At 41.8% G+C, this 21,529-nt stretch overlaps 1 protein-coding gene across 3 annotated transcripts in view; it reads left to right on the forward strand.

Annotated features, from left to right (window-relative positions):
- The window catches only part of zzef1 (zinc finger, ZZ-type with EF hand domain 1), a 260,425-nt gene that overhangs the window by 63,451 nt on the left and 175,445 nt on the right, over window positions 1-21,529 (forward strand). For all 3 annotated transcript variants that reach the window (XM_043718816.2, XM_043718818.2, XM_043718817.2), the window contains exons 13-18: window positions 256-462; window positions 2,175-2,275; window positions 8,858-9,036; window positions 9,296-9,429; window positions 9,541-9,611; window positions 12,435-12,549. In XM_043718816.2, coding sequence (XP_043574751.2) covers window positions 256-462; window positions 2,175-2,275; window positions 8,858-9,036; window positions 9,296-9,429; window positions 9,541-9,611; window positions 12,435-12,549 — 807 coding nt within the window. The remainder of the gene's footprint in view (window positions 1-255; window positions 463-2,174; window positions 2,276-8,857; window positions 9,037-9,295; window positions 9,430-9,540; window positions 9,612-12,434; window positions 12,550-21,529) is intronic.

Genomic DNA, 21,529 nt, shown 5'->3' on the forward strand with positions numbered 1-21,529 from the left:
TCCAAACCAGGACCATCGCAGGCATTTTTGATGGCCATGGGTTTTTTTGTGAACACCAAATGGGTATTCAAGTGATTTGGTGTAATCCTTGTTAATCAGTTGATATTCTAGATCCATAGTTTTTGTAATATTAGTTAAGGTCTTTGGACTGGGGAAAAGGTTTAATGGTATCAGCCTTCTCAACCGCTTTTGTTGAATGACTCTTTTGCATTGAAAATGACTGCGCTCCATCTTAATCTTTTTTTTTCTCCCCAGTATCTGATGGTGAAGTTTCTCTGTCCCCGCCAAGAGGATGAGAACAACGTGCGTATTGGCATCAAACATCTAAGTATTCGAGGTTACTTGAGACCATCCAATCAAGAGTATCTCTCTCTCTCTGATACAGCGTCAAGTGGTCATGTTACTGGGCAGACCCTCATGTTGAAGACACTCTACTTTATTCAGCAACTGGCCCAGGATGCAGTATGTTAAAATACATTTTTAAAATTCCTCATAAACTATCAGGCGGTGAAGACATGAGGGGAAACCTTTATATACAGTCAGTGCAGGAATCGGGAATGCACTGCCTGAGGGTGTGGTAAAGGCAGGTTCCGCTGAGGCATTCAAGGGGGAATTGGATTATTATCTGAAAGTTAAAAATGTGCAGGGGTATGGAGAAAAGGCAGGAAAATGGCACTTGTGCTCTTTACACTCAGACAGCTGACACAGTCGATGGACCAAATGGCCGCCAACTGTGCTGTGATAATTCTGTGATGTGTTGTACTACTGCGACTTTTGCTGGGGTGTTAGTTCCAAGCATCAGCAGCTCTTCATATCCTCCCACCTGATGATTAATTTGTATTACGGCCTAGTGGGTGGCTCTCCACTTGGCTATGGTTGATTGTAGCCAGACAGATTTTTTGAGTCCAAGATTCATGCAGCACAGGAGAAGATTATTGGGTAGTTATGCCTGTGCTGATTCATCCAAAGAGCTGTTCATATAAACCCACTGCTGTGCCCTTTTGCCCCACAACGTTTTGGTCTTCCATTTCTCTTTTGAAAATTGTTACTGTATCCTGCCCACTGTTTTAAGCCATGGATTCCAGATCAGAACAACCAGCTGCTGAAGATATTTTTGCTCATCTTACCTCTACTTCTTCAGCTATTTACCTCGAATCTGTGTCATTGCTGACCAGTGTTAAATATTTCCTTTGATCAAAAATCATTTATGATTTCAACACCTCTATTCAATGGCAGCTTAAGTTTGCCTGGTGTATGCAGAATAACCCCAGTGTTTGTAGTTTATCCATGTGATTGACACCCTGTGTCCTCCTCATTTGAGTAAATCTTCTCTGTGGTCTCTTCCAACATCATCCTTAAAGAATGGGATTCAAAAGTAGTTACAGTCCTTTAGCTGGGCCTAACCAGTAATTCTGACACGCATGAGATAACTTCCTTACTTTTGTATTCTCTGCATCTGTTTATAAATTCAAGAACTCACACTTTTTTTTTTAAATAGTCCTCTCAATTTTGTGATTTCAAAGATGTAAATCACCAGGCCTGAGCCCCATTTAGAATTGTGCCCTTTAATCTATATTGCCTCTGTTATTTTCCTACCAAAATGCATCACCAGTTGTTTTACTGTAAGTACCATCTGTGATATCTGCACATTTTTATATACTCCTGAAGTCAGTCACTCTCTCACTCTTTACTCTGCTTTTTTGAGCGTTTCAGGTCAGCTGCAAACTTTGAAATATATCCTGGATATGTATCAGAAAATGCAGTAATCCTAATTCTGCCCCCTTAAAAAAACCATGAAAGTTTAATTCTATCCAGGGCAAAAAAATGATCTTTCACTATGACTGACTGCTTTCTCTCTGTTGGCCAGTTTCACATCCACATTTCCATTGTCCCTTAGTTTTCCTAATGCGTCTATTTTCTACATTATCAAGTGAGTGTGCACGTTGATCTGACTAATTTCTTTAGTGAACCTAGTCAAGTTGACTGAAAGCAATTTGGCTTCAGCAAATCAATTCTGATCATTTTTGTTCATTCGAATAATATTGTAAAATCATATTAACCCCAGCAAGGATCAATGTGAGCCTTCTACATAATGAGGTATGATTGGTGCTGGTGGTCTGTATTGTGTTGCCCAGTGGCTTCATGGTTAACTGATGTACTTCCTTCACCTGTAGGCAGAATTGAGAGAGCGGAGGGTAAAGCAGAAACCTAACCTGGACTATTCAGACCTTAATCTGCAGCTCTTCTGGAATTTCTATGAAAAGTTCAGACAAAAGTAAGCCAGCATTTTTTTTTCTTTCGTCTGATTTTATTCTTGTGGCTTGACTTCCATAGTGCAGAGAGTCAAGTTGTAGTAGAATTTTCAGGTGATAGTTTGGGTTCTGCCAGGGCCCGCGGTTCCTGACATAATCACAGCCTGGTTGAAAGGTACTGAACTCTAGAAGTGAGGTGTGAATGATCAGACTTGACCTCAAGGCAGCCATGGGGAGTCGGGGAAACTGTATTAGCTGGAATCGTTGCTGGCATAAGGAAGATGGCTGTGGTTGCTGGAGGTCAGTCATCTCAGGGCTGGGGTAACACTATTGGAGTTCCTCAGGGTAATACCCTAGCCTCAACCATCTTCAACTGTTTCATCAATGAACTTCCCTCCATCACAAGGTCAGAAGTGAGGCACCATTCATATCTCCTGTCAGCTTGAAGCAGTCCATATCCATAATCAAGAAGCTCTGGACCATATCCAGGCTTGGACTGACAAGTGGCACAAAAGTGACAGACAGTGACCACCTAAAACAAGGGAGAATCTGACTGTCTTATGTTATTCAATGATATTTACCAACCCTGAATCTCATACTGTCAACATCCTGTGGGTTATAAAGACTAGAAACTGAACTGGACCAATAATAAATGCGCACTATGGCTACAAGAACAAGTCAGAGGCTGGGAATTCTGTAGTGAGTTAACTCCCATTTTCTCTATCCAGAGCCTGCCCAACATCTACAAAGTGCAGTTCAAGACTGATGAACTACTGTATGTGCATAGATCACTACAGAGGGGTGTAACCTATTAGTGCTTATCTGCAATATAGGAAAGAGAAGGAACTGCAATTTGTCTAAATGTCTGACAAGTGGAAAGCAGTAGCCATATAATTTTATAACTGGTTCATGGCTCAGTTATTTTAAAACCAACTAAAGTATGATGCCTCATGTTAATTCCAGAATATAATTCAGAACTGGGTTGTATCTGAGAGAGGCAAAGAGGGAATGTGAGATGAGATTTGCAGCTGATAAAGATGAAAATCTGTTGGCCTAGTAATACTAAAAGCATGGTAAAAAGCAGAAATGGGACAGGTCATAAACAAAAAGGGGATTTGTGCCTTGAGAAAGCTCTCTGTTTTTAACGAGGAAGTAGGTGCTCTGAATTTCGTAGTGAAATAGGTTATTGTTGGGACATTGGATGGGCTAAAACTTGATTGAGAAGGTTTCAGAAAGGTTGGCCGTACTTAAAATTGATGAGTCATCAGGAGGTGAATCCAAGGCTTCTAAGTAATAAAGGTGGAAATTCCGGAGGGGCTGCCCATAATTTTCCAATCATCCTGGGTACATGGGGCTATGACGTTGGAGACGGTGGAGGGGAGATCACCGGAGGTGATATGTTCACGGACAGTGTGAGTGATGGTGGCCGAGTGAGCTGTGGAGGAGTCATGGTCAAGGGAGAGATCGGATGTAGTGTCAGAGAGCCTGCAACTGGCCTCTGCGACATAGAGGCTCGTCCTCCAGACTACCACCGCCCTGCCTTTGTCAGCAGGTTTGATGGTGAAATGTGCATTGGTGCAGAGAGAGTGGAGTGCTGAATGATCGGAGGGGGTGAGAGGGGTTGGAGGAATTGAGATGGCCGATGTCACGTCGGCAGTCAGCAACGACTAAGTCTAGGGCAGGTATGGTAAATCAGGCAGGGCTTATGCCCATAATGGTTGGATCCTGGGGAGTGTGGCTGAACAAAGACTTGGAGGGTAGGTTCATAGTTCCTTGAAAGTAGAGTGGCAGGTAGACAGGATAGTGGAGAAGGTATTTGATATGCTTGCCTTTATTGGTCAGTGTATTGAGTGTCGGACTTGGGAGGACATGTTGCGACTGTACAGGACATTGGTTGGGCCACTTTCAGAATACTGTGCGCAGTTCTGGTCTCCCTTCTATAGGAAAGATGTTGTGAAACTTGAAAGGGTTCAGAAAAGATCTACAATTATGTTGCAAAGTTGAAGGGTTTGAGCTACAGGGTGAGGCTAAATAGACTGAGACTATTTTCCCTGGAGTGTTGGAAGCTGAGGGCTGAAAGTATAGATGTTTATAAAATCATGGATACGGTGAATAGCCCGGGTGTCTGTCCCTGAGTAAGGGAGTCCAAAACTAGAGGACATAGATTTATGGTGAGAGGGGAAAGATATGAAAGGAACCGCAGGAGCAACGTTTTTCACGTAGAGGGTGGTGCGTGTGTGGAATGAGCTGCCAGAGGAAGTGGTGGAGGTTGGTACAATTGTAACAATTAAAAGGCACCTGGATGGGTATATAAATAAGATGGGTTCAGAGGATTATTGGCCAAATGCTGGCAAATGGGACGAGATTAATTTAGGATATCTGGTCAGCATGGATGAGTTGGACCAAAGGTTCTCTTTCCTTGCTGTACATCCCTAAGACGCTAAGTTGCCTGAATAACAAGAAACAAGGTTCTGGTAAGTTGTTGGTTGTTTGTTTTGTATTGAAGGAATTGGGGTTCTCCAGGAGTTGGTCCTGGGACCTCTCCTCTTCTTAACTTAATTTTCCTTAGTCTATAAAAACGACTCAGATGTAGAGGGGAACATTTCAAAATTTGCAGGAGACACCAAATTTTGAAACATTGTGTGCTGTGAAGAAAATAAAGTGATAAACTTGCGAAGAGCATAGACAAGTTGGTGGTGTGACATATGGCAGGTAAAACTTTAATGCAGAGAAGCATAGTCAATTTTTTTGGAAGATTTTCACAAGGAGAGGCAATATAAAGCAGAAATTGTAAAGGTGGTGCAGGAGCGATTGGCACTGGAATTAAATGTGCATAAATTACTGATGTAGCAGGGCAGGCAGAGAAATTGGTCAATAAAGTTTATGGAATCCTGGGTGTTTTAAAAGAAGTATAGTGTACAGAAGCATGGCATGGATATTATGGTGAACTTTGATAAAACTCGGTTCAGCCTCAGTTCGAGTAATGTGTCCAATTTTGGGCACCACACATTTGGAAGGATTTTGAAGTCTTTAGTGAAGGTGCAGAAAAGAGGGTTCCAGCAATAAATAAATAAACAAATTGAGTGAGATTGAAGAAGCTGGAGCTGTTCTCCTTGAGAAAAGAAGTTTCTTGAAATTTTATAATAGAATTCACCATCATGGGAGTCTTGTTAGAGAATCTATTGCCATAGCGGAAAGGTGAAGAACCAAAGGATGTTGATTTAAGTGTTTGCCAAAGGAACCAAAGGATCATGAGGGATTCATGAAGCGGTGGTGATGTATTGGAATGTCACTAGACCAGTAATCCACAGACCCAGGGTCATGTACTAGGGACTTGGGTTCAAATCCCACCATGGCAATTGGTATAATTTAAATTCAATTAATAGAAAAATCTGAATTTGAAAGCTAGCCTCAATTATAGTGACAAAGAAGCTATCATCCAGTGGCATTTAAAGAAATCCATCCGAAATGTGAGTGTCAGTTAGAGAAGGTAATTTAACATCCTTACCCAGTCAAGAGTGGTAAACAGATTAGGCCTTCGTTAATAATTTAGAAGAAGGAGGGATGATCTTCTTGAAATATACAAGATTCTAAAGGGGCTGGATTAGGTAAGTATTGAATTCATATATTCACTGGTGGAGCAATCTTGAATTGGGGCCATAGTTACAGTATAAGGAGGCACTCAGTTGGAAATGACATGCATAAGAGTTCCTTCTGAGGGTACAGGAACAGGAATGTCTTACTGCAATTGTACAGGGCTTCAGTGAGATCATAACTGGGATGATGTGTGCAGTTTTAGTCTCCTTATCTGAGGAAAGATGTTCTGGCTATGAAGAGATGCAACAGAGGTTTACCAGACTGATTCCTGGGATGGAGAAAGTGAGGGCTGCAGATGCTGGAGATCAGAGCTGAAAATGTGTTGCTGGAAAAGCACAGCAGGTCAGGCAGCATCCGAGGAGCAGGAGAATCGACGGTTCGGGCATGAGCCCGAAGAAGGGCTCATGCCGAAACGTCGATTCTCCTGCTCCTTGGATGCTGCCTAACCTGCTGTGCTTTTCCAGCAACACATTTTCAGCTCTGATTCCTGGGATGCAAGACTGACATGTGAGGAGACACTGGATTGGTTAGGACTATATTCACTGGAGTTTAGGAGAATGAGGGGATGTTTCATTGAAATCGATAATATTCAAAGAGGAGTGGAGGATAAACCCACAAAGAATGTTCCTGATGACTGCGGAGTCCAGAACCAGGGTTCACAGCCTGAAGATACAGTGTAGGCCGTTTAGGGCTGAGATGTGTGTACTTTGGGACATAAATCTCCTCCTCAACCTAATTATTTGAAATTGAGACTGAAGTGGCTAGAATATTTCTTGTTTGAAAGAGAAGAGTGAACTCATAGGAGTCTTTAAAATTCTGGAGAGTGTGATTGTGGAACTCAAACAAGGAGTATTTAGAGCAAGTTGTATAGATTTATTGAATGAGAAGCTGAGTAAAAAGGAGGGAGAATAGAAGAAATAGTTTGGGAGGAACACAGATGGACTAGCTGGGTGGAATGGTCTCTTTCTCTGTTTTACATCAAACAACAACATTTGTACAAGTGTTTTCTCTTTGAAGAGAGCTCCATTGATTTAATTTCATCTTAGCTGGAAGCGTGAATTGAGTGTGATTTTTATGCATATGCCAAGGACAGACATGATACTGTTGCTGCTCCATCTTTTTTGTAAACAGCAGTTTTGCTCACTCACTCACTCTCTCTTCCATCCTTCCTGTTTGCTGTTTCTTTGTCTCGCCAACCTTGCCCCCACTGCACTCCATCCCAATCACTCCTTCCATCTTTCAATGCTGTGTTCCCTCCCACTCAGTGGCCCCCTCGCACTCTCTCCTCCCGACTCTCTTGTTCCCACTAAGCCACAGTGGGAGAATCGGGGGACAGAGGTAGCAAGCAGAGTGAGCAATCAGGTTGGCTGAGGAATGTGGCAAGTGGGAGTGAGAGAGATGGTGGGGGTGAGGATAGTGATGAGGGAGGGGGTTGAAGGAAAGATGTGAAAAGAGTTGCTAGTTAGAAAGTAGCCAGGATAGTGAAGGTGGTGTTTGGTATGCTTTCCTTTATTGGTCAGAGCATCAAGAATACAAGTTGGGAAGTCACGTTGCGGCTGTGTAGGACATTGGTTAGGTCACTTTTGGAATATTGCATGCAATCCTGGTCCCCATCCTATCGGAAGGATGTTGTGAAACTTGAAAGCATTCAGAAAAGATTTACAAGGATTGTAAATTATTATCACAGGTTGCCAGGGTTGGAGGTTTGAGCTATAGGGACAGGCTGAACAGGCTGGAGCTGTTTTCCCTGGAATGTCTGAGGCTGAGGGGTGACCTTTTGGAGGTTTATAAAATCATGAGCTTGGATAGCGTAAATGGACAAGATCTTTTCCCTTGGTTGGGGGAGTCGAGAACTAGAGGGTGTAGGTTTAGGGTGAGAGGGGAAAAAACATAAAAGGGACCGAAGGGCAACTTTTTCACACAGAGGGTGGTGCGTGTATGGAATGAGCTGCCAAGGAAGTGGTGAAGGCTGGTACAATTGCAACATTTAAAAGGCCTCTGAATGAGGGATATGGGCCAAATGATGGCAAATGGGACTATATTAGTTTTAGGATATCTGGTCGGCATTGACGAGTTTGACCGAAGATTCTGTTTCTGTGCTGTACATCGTTATGACTCTATGGTTCGATGACTAAGTTAAAATCAGATTTTTGGTTCAGTTAGGTTCAAGGCAGCCAATAGAATTTGTAAGTGTGGTGTGGGAGGAGTTCTGGGATTTTGACCCAGTGAATATGAAAATGAATTTTGGCCAAGAGGAAGTGGACCTTTGAATGGTGTGTACTGGAGCCAGAGTGTTAGTGTTTTCAGACTTCTGTTGATTTGAGGGACTGTGCTCCTAACTCTGATTCTAAAGAAATCTTTACAGAAACAGTTGTAACCTCAGGTTAGTTCGCTCTGAGAGGTTGTGGTGGAATGTCGTCTCCTGGGAATTTGCAATGTTGCAGTAATCTTCTTTGTGTTTGTCACTATTGGGACGCAAGAGCCATCTTTGGATTGTGGGAGGAAACAGGAGCACGCAGAGGAAACCCACACCAACACAGGGAGAATGTGCAAACTCTACACAGATGAGTCACCCAAGGCTGGAATTGAACCCGGGTCCCTGGCACTGAGAGACAGCAGTGCTAACCACTGAGCCACCATGCCACTCCAAAAATGTGCAGGTTAGGTGAACTGGCCATGCTAAATTGCCCATCATGTTTAGGGAAGTGTAGGTTAGGTACATTAGTCAGGATAAATGTAGAGTTTTGGGTGGGTTACTCTTCAGAGGGTTGCTGTGGACTTGTTGGGCCAAAAGGCCTATTTCCACACTGTAGGGATTCGATGAGAACCAGGCTGACTTTATAGCGATGACAGTTTCTCCCTGTCCTCATAAGGTGGGTTAGAAAGATAAGGGCTCAAATTATGGCAAACATTGTCTTTGTTAAAAGGGCAAACTTCTAGGACAACCATCTTCACTAAGAGAAAAATAATGTCACAAATGTAACTTTCATGTTTTGTTTTTCTTACAGTCATGATATTGAGTGCCTCCAAGCACAAAGGATTTTGTTACAACTGCTACAAAGTTGTTTGGTGTTGCTGTCTGGACCTCAGCCTGTAAAAACTCAGTCCAAAGGACAACCAACCACCGAGAGCAAGCCCCCTATTGATCGAGAATCTGCTCACGAACTCTATGAGTACCTTTGTAAAGGTAATGAGTAGCACCGATTTGATGGTGGTTTGAATAGTTTGTGTTTTATGTATTTCTTGAAAGGTTTAAAGAGAGGTAGTTTGGTAAATGTTAGTGATCTCTTTTCCTTTATACATTCCTGCTGAGCAAAGAAGAGTAGATGATTGTTTGCACACTGGGTTGCGTAATGTGTATGGCTGAGGGACTGATGTCCCAAGTATTTAGCTTTCGAGGTGCTGATTAGCTGTGCAGCTTTGAATAATGTCTTTTCTCTGAGTAGTAGTGGATGATGCAGAATATGACACGGTTGCCGGGGAGACGCTGAGGAAGGAGGCTGTAAATACCATCCTTAGTGGAGCAGCCATCTTTTTTCCAGATGTGCAGACTCGGCGGGATCAGCTTTTTAAAATGATGGTGAGGCTCAGTATACTTTTCAGTCTGAGTTTGCTCTTTGTGGTCAAAGTGTAACCCATGTACTGTCTTCTACAGCAAGGCCTCCCAACTTGTACTCTTTAACTTTTACAGGAAACAGTCACTGAACCGTCTCAACCTCAATCTGCAACAATTACGTTCCAGTCCCTGTGTCATTACTTCAGGTGAGTCAGACGTGCACAGGACTTTAAACCAAAGAAACGTGGGGACTAGAAAGGGGGAAAAAAAACCTTCTGATTGTACAGAGTTTGTACAGAATTAATGTTTTGGGTCCAATGACCCTTCCTCAATGGCAAAAGGGATCACTGGACCAGAAACGTTAATGCTGATTTCTCTCTGCGGATGCTGCCAGACCTGCTGAGCTTTTCTAGCAATTTGTTTTTGTTTCTGATTTATATAATCCGCAGTTCTTTCATTTTTGTTAAGTACTTTTGAAAAGTAGTCTATTATAATGGAGAGAAATCAAGCAGGCAATTTGTATGGAGTAGATAAGGTGATTGGAAGATGTCTGTTTCCTAGGCTGGGGGATATTTTGAAGACGGGAGGAGAAAGATTTAAAAAACATGAGGAGCAACATTTTTACACAGAATGGTTCACATGAGGAATGAACTTTCAGAGGAAATAGTGGATCCGGGTACAATTCCAATATTTAAAAGACATATCGATAAGTACTGAACAAGAAATGTTTGGTGGCCAAGTGCAGGCAGGTGGGGCTAGTTTAGTTTGGGATTATGGTCGGCATGGACTGGTTGGACCGAAGGGTCTGTTTCTGAGCCGTATGACTCTATGATAAAGCTGGATAAACAGATGAGATAAAAATGACCATATCATTCAGTTCCATACCTGGTTAAGTATTGATTGGGATGCCAGAATTTCCCATGCCCTCAGTTGCATTCAGTTACATTTAGCTGGGACAACCTGAACTGAATTCATTCTCATTGGAAAGGTGGCACCTTTAGCAATGTAATTCTGCAGGAAAGTGTCAGCCTAGATTATATGCTTAAATCTCCGGAATGGAGCTTGGCCGCCGTGAGCTCTGAATTAGAGATGCAAGTCTCATCTCCGAATCTCTGCAAAATATCTCGAGGGTAAGAAGTAACAGCTGTATATCATTTGTTAATAGAGGTGTATTAATGGATCTAAGGTAAGGGACAATAACACTCATTCCCAATTTTATGAAGTTATAGCACTACAATTGCAATATTTAAGAGGCATTTGGATGGGTATATGAATAGGAAGGGTTTGGAGGGATATGGGCCGAGTGCTGGCAGTTGGAACTAGATTGGGTTGGGATATCTGGTCGGCATGGACGGGTTGGACCGAAGGGTCTGTTTCCACTCTGTACATCTCTATGACTCTAATTAAATTGATTGCAGGGATCAAAACATTCACAGTTCCTCCATGCTTCCAGATTTGAGCTGTATTAGTGCTATCCCTCTGCCTAGTTAGAGTCTGGATTAATACTGCTCCTCAAAAAATCTTTCCTCTTGAAAGATAATACAAAATATCAGAGTAGAGTCCACAGTAATCTGATTAAATTTGTGAATTTGCTGGGAGGTTGAGCTCAAGAACTAGTAAATTTGATGATAGTTGGTGGAAGTTTTCATCTATAAAATTACAAATTAAATTGCAATACATTAAATTTCAGGGTGATATTCAGTAAATTATCTTGCTTATTTGGCCAGCATTCAGCTGTAACTTTTGGGTCATGCTAGCATTATTATAATTTAAAGTACATGAATTTCAGTTTTATATTATCAAGTGCCTTATTAAAGTTGAAATGAAATGTTTGGAGAATAATTTTAAAAAAAATCAATTTATCCAACATAAATTAAGGGAGCTCTCCCTGTCAACTCTCTTTGCTAGGCTCTGTCATTCACCACCAGCCTTGCTCAAACCGCTGAGGTGGCAGGCCCTGTAACTGATCCCGGGAACTTCTACCTGGCCGTCACATCTTTTGCTGTTGATTGGACACACCAGTTGCATAAGTTCAGTTTAGCAGAAGAGTCAGCTTTATGTTTACTGATGTAATCCTCCCACATGTACAGAACAGCATATCTTCCTAGTGTACTGACTTATAGATCTTCTACTTCTAGAAAGAACCTTCAAACCGGGGCGGCACGGTGGCACGGTGGTTAGCACTGCTCCCTCACAGCGCCAGAGACCCGGGTTCAATTCCCGCCTCAGGCGACTGACTGTGTGGAGTTTGCACATTCTCCCCGTGTCTGCATGGGTTTCCTCCGGGTGCTCCGGTTTCCTTCCACAGTCCAAAAATGTGCAGGTTAGATGAATTGATCATGCTAAATTACCCGTAGTAATAGGTGCATTAGTCAGGGGGAAGTGTAGGGGAATGGATTGGTGTGGACTTGTTGGGCCGAAGGGCCTGTTTCCACACTGTAGGGAATCTAATCTAATCAAATTTAAAAAAAACCTTGTGACAAATGCATTTTCATCTATAAATGAATCTGTAAGGATTTTTTCTGGAGCTTTCTCATGATGGGTCTTGGAAATTTTCTACTTCCAAACTCCAAAATGAAACAATTGGCCATTCTTTTGGGATTGTCTTTTTTTTTAAAAATGGCCTTCATTTTTTTTGTATGCAGACGCCGCCATGTTGTGATTTAATCATATTAAAAAATCAGTGCGTTCTAACTATGATCTATTTGAGTTGAGCTGTTGTAGCAAAGCCTCAAATTGCTCATTATGGTCCAGCCTGCTAAATATTGCCTCCCCTCGTAAGGAAAATAATTAATGTTCTGGTTGGATCAATCCAGGAAATGAGTGTCTTTTACATCATGGAGTTGTACAGTGATGCTTTGGAAGTCTGTAAGAGTTAGTAAGTCAGAAGATTCTTTTGACTAAGCACAGAAGGAACACAAATGTTTGCTTCATTTTTCAGGATATAGTATTATGAGTCACAGTATTTATGGATCTAAATGATTATATTTTGAACAAATTGTGGTAATTTGTATTGTTTTCTGGTGCAGCAATCAAGATCCAAGTGGGCTGCTTCAGTTGCCACAGAAGGGAGTTCCTGCCGAATTTGACATTAATCCAGTAATGAAGGTCATGGATACTTTGCTGTTAGTTGCAACACGAGAGGTAAGGGGACCATTGTCTATGCTTTTGAGTGAATGAGTGGTTTTGAGCAATTAAATATTTTTGGTGAAAGGTTGGTAATTTGCAACATGAAATTCCAGCATGTTTAAAACTAAACATTACTGATCACATATAACTTTTTTCAATTACCTATGAAATTCTGTTAGCTTCAATGATGAAGGGAATCACCCAAGATCAGGGCAAAGGGTTACCACACAGCAGTGAATCCCTTCCACCTTACCAAAGCTCCCTGGGATTCAGGATGATAGCACTTGATATAAAGTGCTGTATGCCTAAGCTATCAATGGCTTCCTTAAACAGCCCGGCAATAAAGTTAGACCCTTGGTCTGACTGAATCTCTCTGGGTAGCCCATACTGAGTAAGGAAAGCTATTAACTCCCCCACCACCCTTTTTTATTCTAACACTCTGTAATGGAGTTGCCTCCGGAAATCTGGTAGACACATCCATTATGGTTAGCAAGTACTGGTTCCCACTTCTAGTTTTAGGAAGGGGACCTACACAATCAATCATAACCTGCATGAAAGATTCTTTGAATGCAGGAATTGGCACCAATGGTGCTGGTTTTATTACTGTCAGTGGCTTACCTACCATTTGGCACGTATGATTTATATGGCAAAATTTAACCACATCCTTGCGCAGTCCTGGCCAGTGGAAATGATTTTGTACCTTAGCCTGAGTCTTACTCACGCCTAAATGACCTTCTACTGCTAATTCATGTGCTACCTATAATATTTCCTGTCTGTATGCTACCAGCAACACAATCTGGTGCGCTTCCCTCCCATTTCTGCTCTGCTGTGGTCTCCATTTTCGTCTTAGGATTCTATCTTTAAGATAATAACCCTCAGGAATACATTCTGACTCCTTTTCTGAGTATGTATCAATAATTAGGTCTTTTATTGTCTCATTTTTCTGTTGTAAGTCCATTAACCTTTCAGAACTAAACATTTCTGCCTGACTCTGTACCTGTTCAGGTTTTTCCTGCACCATTGCAACAAACAGGGTGTCTGCTAACTGAATTTTAACTCCTTCATCTTTCTCTTTAGGTTTTGCTTCTTGTGACTTATGATAGTGGGATCTTATTACTACATAGTCTGAAAACATTTCAGGGTATTTTTCTTTGAACTCCTCAGCTTCCCTGGTCATCATTTGGCTTCTGCACAACAAGGGGTGTCACTCTCACCTTGGATCCTGCTAAATCGTTACCAAGAACAAACTGCGTTCCCGGAACTGACACACTGTCAGTCACGCCCACTGTTACTTCCTTAGTCTTGATTTTGCTCTCCAACCTGATCTTACACAGGGGAACGATAAATTTCTGTCCATCTATTCCAAAAGTTACCACTCTGTCTGGTAACATGTCAGAAAGAATGCAAATACGTTCATCTCTTATTAGAGATTGATTAACTCCCGTATCTCTCAAAATTGTAACTACTTTTCTTTCTCCCTCTATACTTCCTGAGTAAACTTTACCCATAGAGGTGAAATTTTTATAGAGTTCAGTCATTAACTCAATACCCAACCCCTGCCTAGACTGTGCACTCCGCTGCACTTCCTCGGCTTTTCTTGGGGCCTCCTCTGCTACCTTGACTAATGACACTAGCTTAACCTCTTTTACCACATCTTTCCCACAATACCTTTCTTTAATGACCAGCACGTGACTTTACATGTCCCACTTTACACACCTGAGGCCTTTCACTTCCTTTTCACCCTCTTGGGCTTTTTCCAGCTGTGGCAAACTATTACCAGTTTACTGTACTCTTTGTTTTATAGTGAAGAATCTCCCCTTCTCCCAATTTCTATCCCTTCCAGGATGAAGTTCCTGTCAGAAGCTAAATTTCACCTTATGCACCAATGAATATTCATCTGCCATCTCTGCTGCTGCTCTCACTTCTTGAACTTTCTATTCATCCACATGAATTTGTATCATCTCTGGAAGTGAGTTTTTTTAACTCCTTCAACAGGACAATCTCTCTTAGAGCCTCATAGGTCTTATCTATTTTTAAGGCCTGCACCCATCTATCAAAATGACTATGACTAATTCTTTTGAGCTCAACATAAGTCTGACCTGATTCCTCCTTTATGTTTCTGAACCGTTGTCTATATGCTTCTGGTACCAATTCATAAGGAGTGTTTGACATCTGCATAATCTTTTGACCCCCTCATCTGACAGAGAGCTGCAAATACCACATTAGCTCTGTCGACCAGCTTAGTCTGAACTAACATTACCCAGAAGTTCTCTGACCACCCCATCTGCCTAGCCATCTTTTTTCAAATAAAATAAAGAATGCTTCAACATCCTTCTCATCATAAAATGGCAATGTTTTAACATATTTGCATACATCACTGCCTTCTCTCTTCATCTCCAACATGTTGACTTTCTTGACAAATTCACAATTTCTGAAGTTCAAATTCTCTCTCCCTTTCTCTTTCTCCTCTCTCTTTGCTCAGCAAAGAACCTTCTCTCCCTTTTTCCCCTCTCTCTTTTCTCCCTTTCTTTATTTTCTAATTCCATTTGCCTCAATTGTAATTTCAGTTTTTTCTAACTCTACTGCACTTGTCTGTTTCTCTAATACACTCATGTGCTTGAACAACTCCGTTACAATTTCAGCTTTCCTTTTGTCCTTGGTTAAACCCAATTCTAACCTATTTGCTAATTCTAAAAGTATGACCTAAACTTTCTTGACAAGTTTGGGAAGCAGCTTCAAACCCCAGAAACTCTTTAGCAATCTTAACAGCCATTTCTCTCTCGTTTAATGTAACCAACCATAAGTCACCAAAATTCAACAAATTTTCTCACCTTTGTTTTATTTAAAGATTTAGAACACTAATCGGCAAGTGTTTAAATCTGCTGGGACCCAAAAACCCCAAATCTGCTCAAATCTCAGACTGGATCTGTCTAAACCAGCCCAAATCTCAGACCGAATCCCCAAAATGTTATGGCACGGGTGTGAACCCTTCTGTTAATTAAACCAACCCCAGAATAGCTCACCTCACCTCATAATCTATTAAAATATGAGTGACAGAGAAGACCCAAATTCCACTATTTAAAGAAAATAACAATTTTTTTAACTCTAAAAGTGAACATTAAACAACAACTATTCCCAACTCTAAGCTACCTTTTCTCTCAACTGCTTATTACCTGCCTCCAACTTTATAACAATATGCTGTTTCATTAAGACAATTATTAAAATTGCATCATTTAATTTCAAAATCACACGGCTGCTTTCGTCTTCTGTGACTTCACCCTTCTAGCTGCTGAACTCCCAGGGTCGTTATCGGTCTTTTTACTGCAAGTATGTTTCATATGATAGAGAGTGCTTCCTAATTTCTTGAATCTGTTTCAATGGCAGTTGCGCGCTCTCCAATTTTCAAAATGCCTGTATTTTTTATATCTCCTAACACCAGATTGTCTCATTGGCTCGATTTTGGCAAAACAATAAATTCAAACTCGATTGGGCTTTAGTATCCTGGGGCATAATTTAAACTGGTTAAATTTGAATTGTTGTCTAAACAACAACCAAAACTCCAGTATCAATTTCACAGCCAAATGTTACATTTTTTCAAATTTCCAGTACATTCTGGGACTGTTGTCTAGTCATATACAAAGGTGCTTGTAATCTCTCAGTTCAGAACAGCATTCACTCTCTCTCAAAGATGCGGTACACACCTTCAAGTTGATAACACTAGGAGGGAGGAAACAAGGTCAGACCAGGGTGGGAGGGGCAAGCTTGAAGGCATGACTGAGGCAAGGCCAGAAGGATGCAATTCCTAGGAAATGGGGGGGGGTTCAAATTTAAACTGGGACTGTGAACATTAAACAAAGATGCAGACCTTAAAAATGAAACAGTGTTAAAATGAAACTATGTTAAGCGGGGCAGCTTAAAGTGAGGACTTAATATAGAGGTGTACATCTTGTCATGGACCAGAGCACCCACCATCAAAATATGTTAAGAGGATAGCTTAGGTCCTAATTTTTCCCAATGTTAAAGATGGGTGTAAGGCGTTGCATTCCAGATGCAATTCAATTGCTTAAACTGCTTAACTTCAACCAAAATACACTTTATTTTCACACAATAGTTCAAATACAGACAAAGTGAAAAAAATTGGATCAACTATAACTCCATCAAAATGTTTAACAAAGTAATATATATATTTTAAATACTACTAATTAATATAGTACAGTATAGTAACATCCCATATAAACACACCTCTCGCAAAGGCAAATACAGTGAAATACAATTCTAGCAGCAGCAAGGGAACCACAGTTTGAAGATGTAATACAGAGCTATTGCCATTGTCAACAAAAGATGTTCACAGCACTACACTTTGATTAAACGTGATAAAAGTTTTTAAAAGTTACACTCCATTTAAGTTTGTTTGCTGCAGTAACCCAAATACAAAAAGTTCAATATTCAAGTAGTCCAAAACCAGAGATCTCAAAATCCCCATTATTCAGATTGTGTGGGGAGACCTTAGATGATCAGTAGTTTACCTTCAGCCACTTTTTAAAATCTCAATCATTCAAAACTTAAATCTGTTTTTTATTCTAGTTGTTCTAATAGTGAAATGCTCCACCATATGCCTGAACTAAGAAATGCAGGTTTAGATAGTTTAAGTGGTGAAATATACACAGACAATGAAGTACGAGCAAAATTTGGAATTAAGAGAAAAAAAAGAGTTTTTTTTAAAAAATGTAGTATTTTATGTCAACAATGATTAAGATGTGAAGAAATGAGATTTCAGATTTGTAAAAGTTAAATTTCTGCACCACACAGTTGCTGTCAAAGCACCTAAGACTTAACACTTAATTACACTTAAATGGACAAGTTCTGTTTGTCATTTTGTGCGTCATTCATTGGCAGTCTGTTGGAAATGAGGAGGACTCTCTCCCACCTTCAGGATGAGGCTGTAGGTTGCTATACAGACTGATGGAGCTCCCAAAGGCTCTGTTATACTTGTGGCAGAAGGTGGTCGCAGGAAGGGGTGGGTAGGAACTCCTTTTCCTACTTTTGACTGGCTTCCATTTTCTCTCAATGGCAAGTCTGAAGATGCTTGGTGCCTTCCTGAAGCTGCTCCTCTACTTTGGATGGTCTTGGTCCAGTGATTCCTAGGTGTCTGTGGGAATGCAGCACTTTGCCACTCAGACCTTTAATGTAACACTGAAGCGCTTCCTCTGTCCATCTGGGGTGCACCTGCTTGGGGAGTCTCGTGTCAGTCATGTGGATGACATGCCCAGCCCAGCACAACCAAACAAGGGTAGACTGTGCCTCGATGCTGGGGATTTTGGCCTGGTTGGGAACACTGGTGTTGGTTCATCTTTCTTCCCAGCAGATTTGCAGGATCTTATGCTGGCAGTGTTGGTACTGCTCCAGTGCCTTGAGGTGTCTGCTGTAGACACTCCATGTCTCGGAGTTTTTTTGGGAAATTGGGAGCCACCACAGCCCGGTAAACCATGATCCTTCGTGTCGGATCTGATGTTGTCCTTGAAAGCCCTTTTCCTCAGACTGCACTAGCACACTGAAGGCAGTGTTGGATCTCTTCATCAATAGCTGCTTTGGCCAACCGGATACTCCTGAGGTATTAGAATTGGTCACCATTCTCTAAGGCCTCCCTGTGGACCTTGATGATCGGGGGTTTGCTCTGCAATGCCAGGCCAGGTTGTTGGAGGACCCTCATCTTGCCGATGTTCAGGATGAGACCCGTGCTCTCAGATGCCTCTCTGAAGATGATGACGCCAGTGTGGACCATGTCCTCTGAGATTGCACATACGCAAGCGTTGTCTGTGTACTGCAGCTCAATGACGCTGGTTGGGGTGACTTTTTGGTTTTGACTTGAAGTTGGTGGAAGTTGAATAAATTCCTACAGGGTTTAGAGGTTAGCTCCACTTCAGTGGCCAACTTGTTGGTGGTGTCGCAACGAGGTGATTCAAGAATTGTGTTGGGGTGATGATGCAGCCCTGTTTGACACTGATCTGAACGGGGAATGGGTCGGTGGTGGAGCCATTTGTCATTACCACAACTTCTATGTCTTTGTGGAGCAGGCAAAGGATGGTGACAAACATTGTGGTGCAACCAAAACAGAAAAGGACACTCCACAATGCTTCCCGATTGACGGTGTCAAAGGCCTTTGTAAGATTGAAGGAGGCCATGTATAGGGATAGGTACTTCTCTCTGCGTTTCTCCTGCAGCTTTCATGCTGTGAAGATCATGTCCATTGTGCCCCTCTGGCCAGAAGCCCACCATGATTCTGGAGAATTTCCTCAGCCATAGGGAGGAGGCACTTGAGGAGGACCTTGGCGATGGTCAACAGCAGGAAGATTCCACTGTCATTATCATAGTCAGACTTGATCCTTTGTTTGAAAATGCTCTTGACTGTGGCACCTCTGAGCCTTCCTCGGATGCTCTCCTTCCAGATAAATCAGAAAGGGTGTGTGACTGCGCTGGGAGCTCTGTGCCACCGCACTTCAGTGCCCTAGCAGGGATGCTGTTGTTCCTAAGTTGGCAGATGTCCTTCTCTACTTCGTGCAGAGCTGCGGTGTTTCTGAGCTCATGGCATGTAGCATGCAGTGGGAAGCGTTCAAGGATGTTCGGATCGACACCAGAGCCCTGTTGAGAAGGTCTCTGAACCGATTCACCTCCAGCATTGTTTGATGGCTGCTTTAACTTGGCTAAGAGTCATTTTGTGGATATCTATCACTTGAGTCCAGCGAGTTTGCATACTTTATTATTGAATTCCTCAGAGAAACTCTTATGAAAGCACAACTGTTGGAGCAGTAGGGAACCTTAACAGCAACTTCCTAATTGCAGAGATGAAAGAGGGACGTGAGTAGGCTATCTGGCTACTCGGGCCTGCTATGCCATTCGATTACATCACTGGTCATCCACCAGAATGCAATTCTGACCGTTTCCGCTCAAAAATGCTGAAAGTGGCCCTGTGACTCCTCGGTAACGGAGAGAGCCTCACCGACATATTTACTGTAAACGCTGGGAAAATCTCTAATACCTGCAACTGTTTTCATTTGTTGCATCAAGCTGATTTGTAAAATTACATATATATAAGACTTTACACATACTGATTAGAATCTCAATGGTATTTGTAATAGGGAATGAGTAAAAAAAAGTGTGCAATAAGTAAATATTACTACACGAAAATTAAAGATTAAAATAAGTAGCAAAATTGTTTTAAATACATCAAAATTTAACCGATCCACTTCTACATTGCTGTTAATTGTAATCAGAAGAGAAGATTTGCTTGAATGGTAGCTGCTTCCTTTGTTTTCGATGCCAGAAGAATGTTTTGCATTTCTGCTCTTTTGAGGATATATTTGATGTCCATTTTTAAATAATAACTTCTCAGTAATTTCATACTCCTTTCCCTCCCCATCTATTGAAGTCCTGCGGCTTTCACAATTCATACAATTGGTAATAGTGCTGCTGTAAAGTGATCCAGTCAGTGCAATTAGGAGAAAATCTTGAACAATTTAATTTCCTTTCCATGAAGAATCTACCCAAGTAACCACGTTAGTATGAGAAAGTGGAGCTTGAACATAAGACCCCTTGCCGTGCAATCCCGTAAGATCGTCATTGAGGTTGAATTGAACCCTACTTGCCTACCCAATCTCCACACCCCTTACTGATAAAAGGTTGTCTTAACTTTCATTGATGGCTGAAGTCTTCTGTGTGGATTCCCCATTCCATGTTCTCTATTATCTGTTGCTGCATATGAAGGTCTAGTCTGGGTACACGTGTGCTCAGGCCTTTGCTGGAAACTGCTTCTTTCACGTTGCGATTTAATGCGTCCTATTACTGTTCTAATGATTGATCCCTTACTCATAGATAGACTTGTCTCAATTTTAGCACTACTTAGATAATTGATCAAGACGCCTCTGGTTACAAACTTTTTCTTTAGGAGCCAACTTACTTGTGGAATCCGTAACAGCAAAGCCGTTTTCAGATCTGGTTGATCTGTTGCCACATGTAAATCTGCGCTTAATTTTTGGATTGATTGTTTTGTAAGGAGGTTCAATATTTTTCTGCATTCTTTCACTTCAAAGCTGCGGAGCCTTGGGACTTCTCTCGCTGGATTTGCATCCCAGTAATCTTGTATGATAAGCACAAGATCTTTCTTCTGACTTTTCTGGCCTGAAATATTCACATCAATACTTCTCAAATAAGTGAACAGCACATCTTTTGTAAGACATTTGTAAGATAATAGTTGCTTTGAGGATATGGTGCTCTCAATGATCTTGATAATGAGCTCGCGTCGGCTGTATTTTGAGCCACCCTCTCTGTATTCCGAGCCACCCTCTCTGTATTCCTTGTCCAGTCTTTGATAGATCTTCCTCAGTTCCTGGTCACTGCATTTGTTGAGAAGTTCTTTCCAACTGGCTAACTCCATTTTAGTGGGCATTGTCTTGCTGCTTTTGCAGGTGTTCAGTGTAGTTTCTCTGAATTGGTGTGGGGAAAGACTTCAGTGTTGTGTAATGTTAGTTACAAGACTCTCAGCATAACAAGGGGTGGACTTTTGGTTTCATTGCGTGAGTCATACTTTCTGTAATCCTTGCTGGTTAAGCAAATGTTTAACCCATGCTGATGATTATCGCAAGTTGTGCAAATTACACAACGAAGCTCAGTCAGTTTTAGAACAAAGAGCAATACAACACAGGAACAGGTCCTTCTACTTGCCAAACACACTCCGCCACATTTTTAGTAGACAGGCAGGAGGCTGGAAGAACACAACAGGCCCAGACAGCATTGGGAGGGACAGGCAGGACGCTGGAAGAACACAACAGGCCAGGCAGCATCGGGAGGGACAAGCAGGAGGCTGGGAAAACACAGCAGGCCAGGCAGCATCGGGAGGTACAGGCAGGAGGCTGGAAGAACACAGCAGGCCAGGCAGGAGGCTGGAAGAACACAGCAGGCCAGGCAGCATCAGGAGCTGCAGAAGTCAAAGTTTCGGGTG

This window comes from Chiloscyllium plagiosum, unplaced genomic scaffold, assembly GCF_037043375.1.
Source record: "Chiloscyllium plagiosum isolate Xiang-an unplaced genomic scaffold, Cpla_swu_hap1 HiC_scaffold_31, whole genome shotgun sequence".
Lineage (NCBI taxonomy): Eukaryota > Metazoa > Chordata > Chondrichthyes > Orectolobiformes > Hemiscylliidae > Chiloscyllium > Chiloscyllium plagiosum.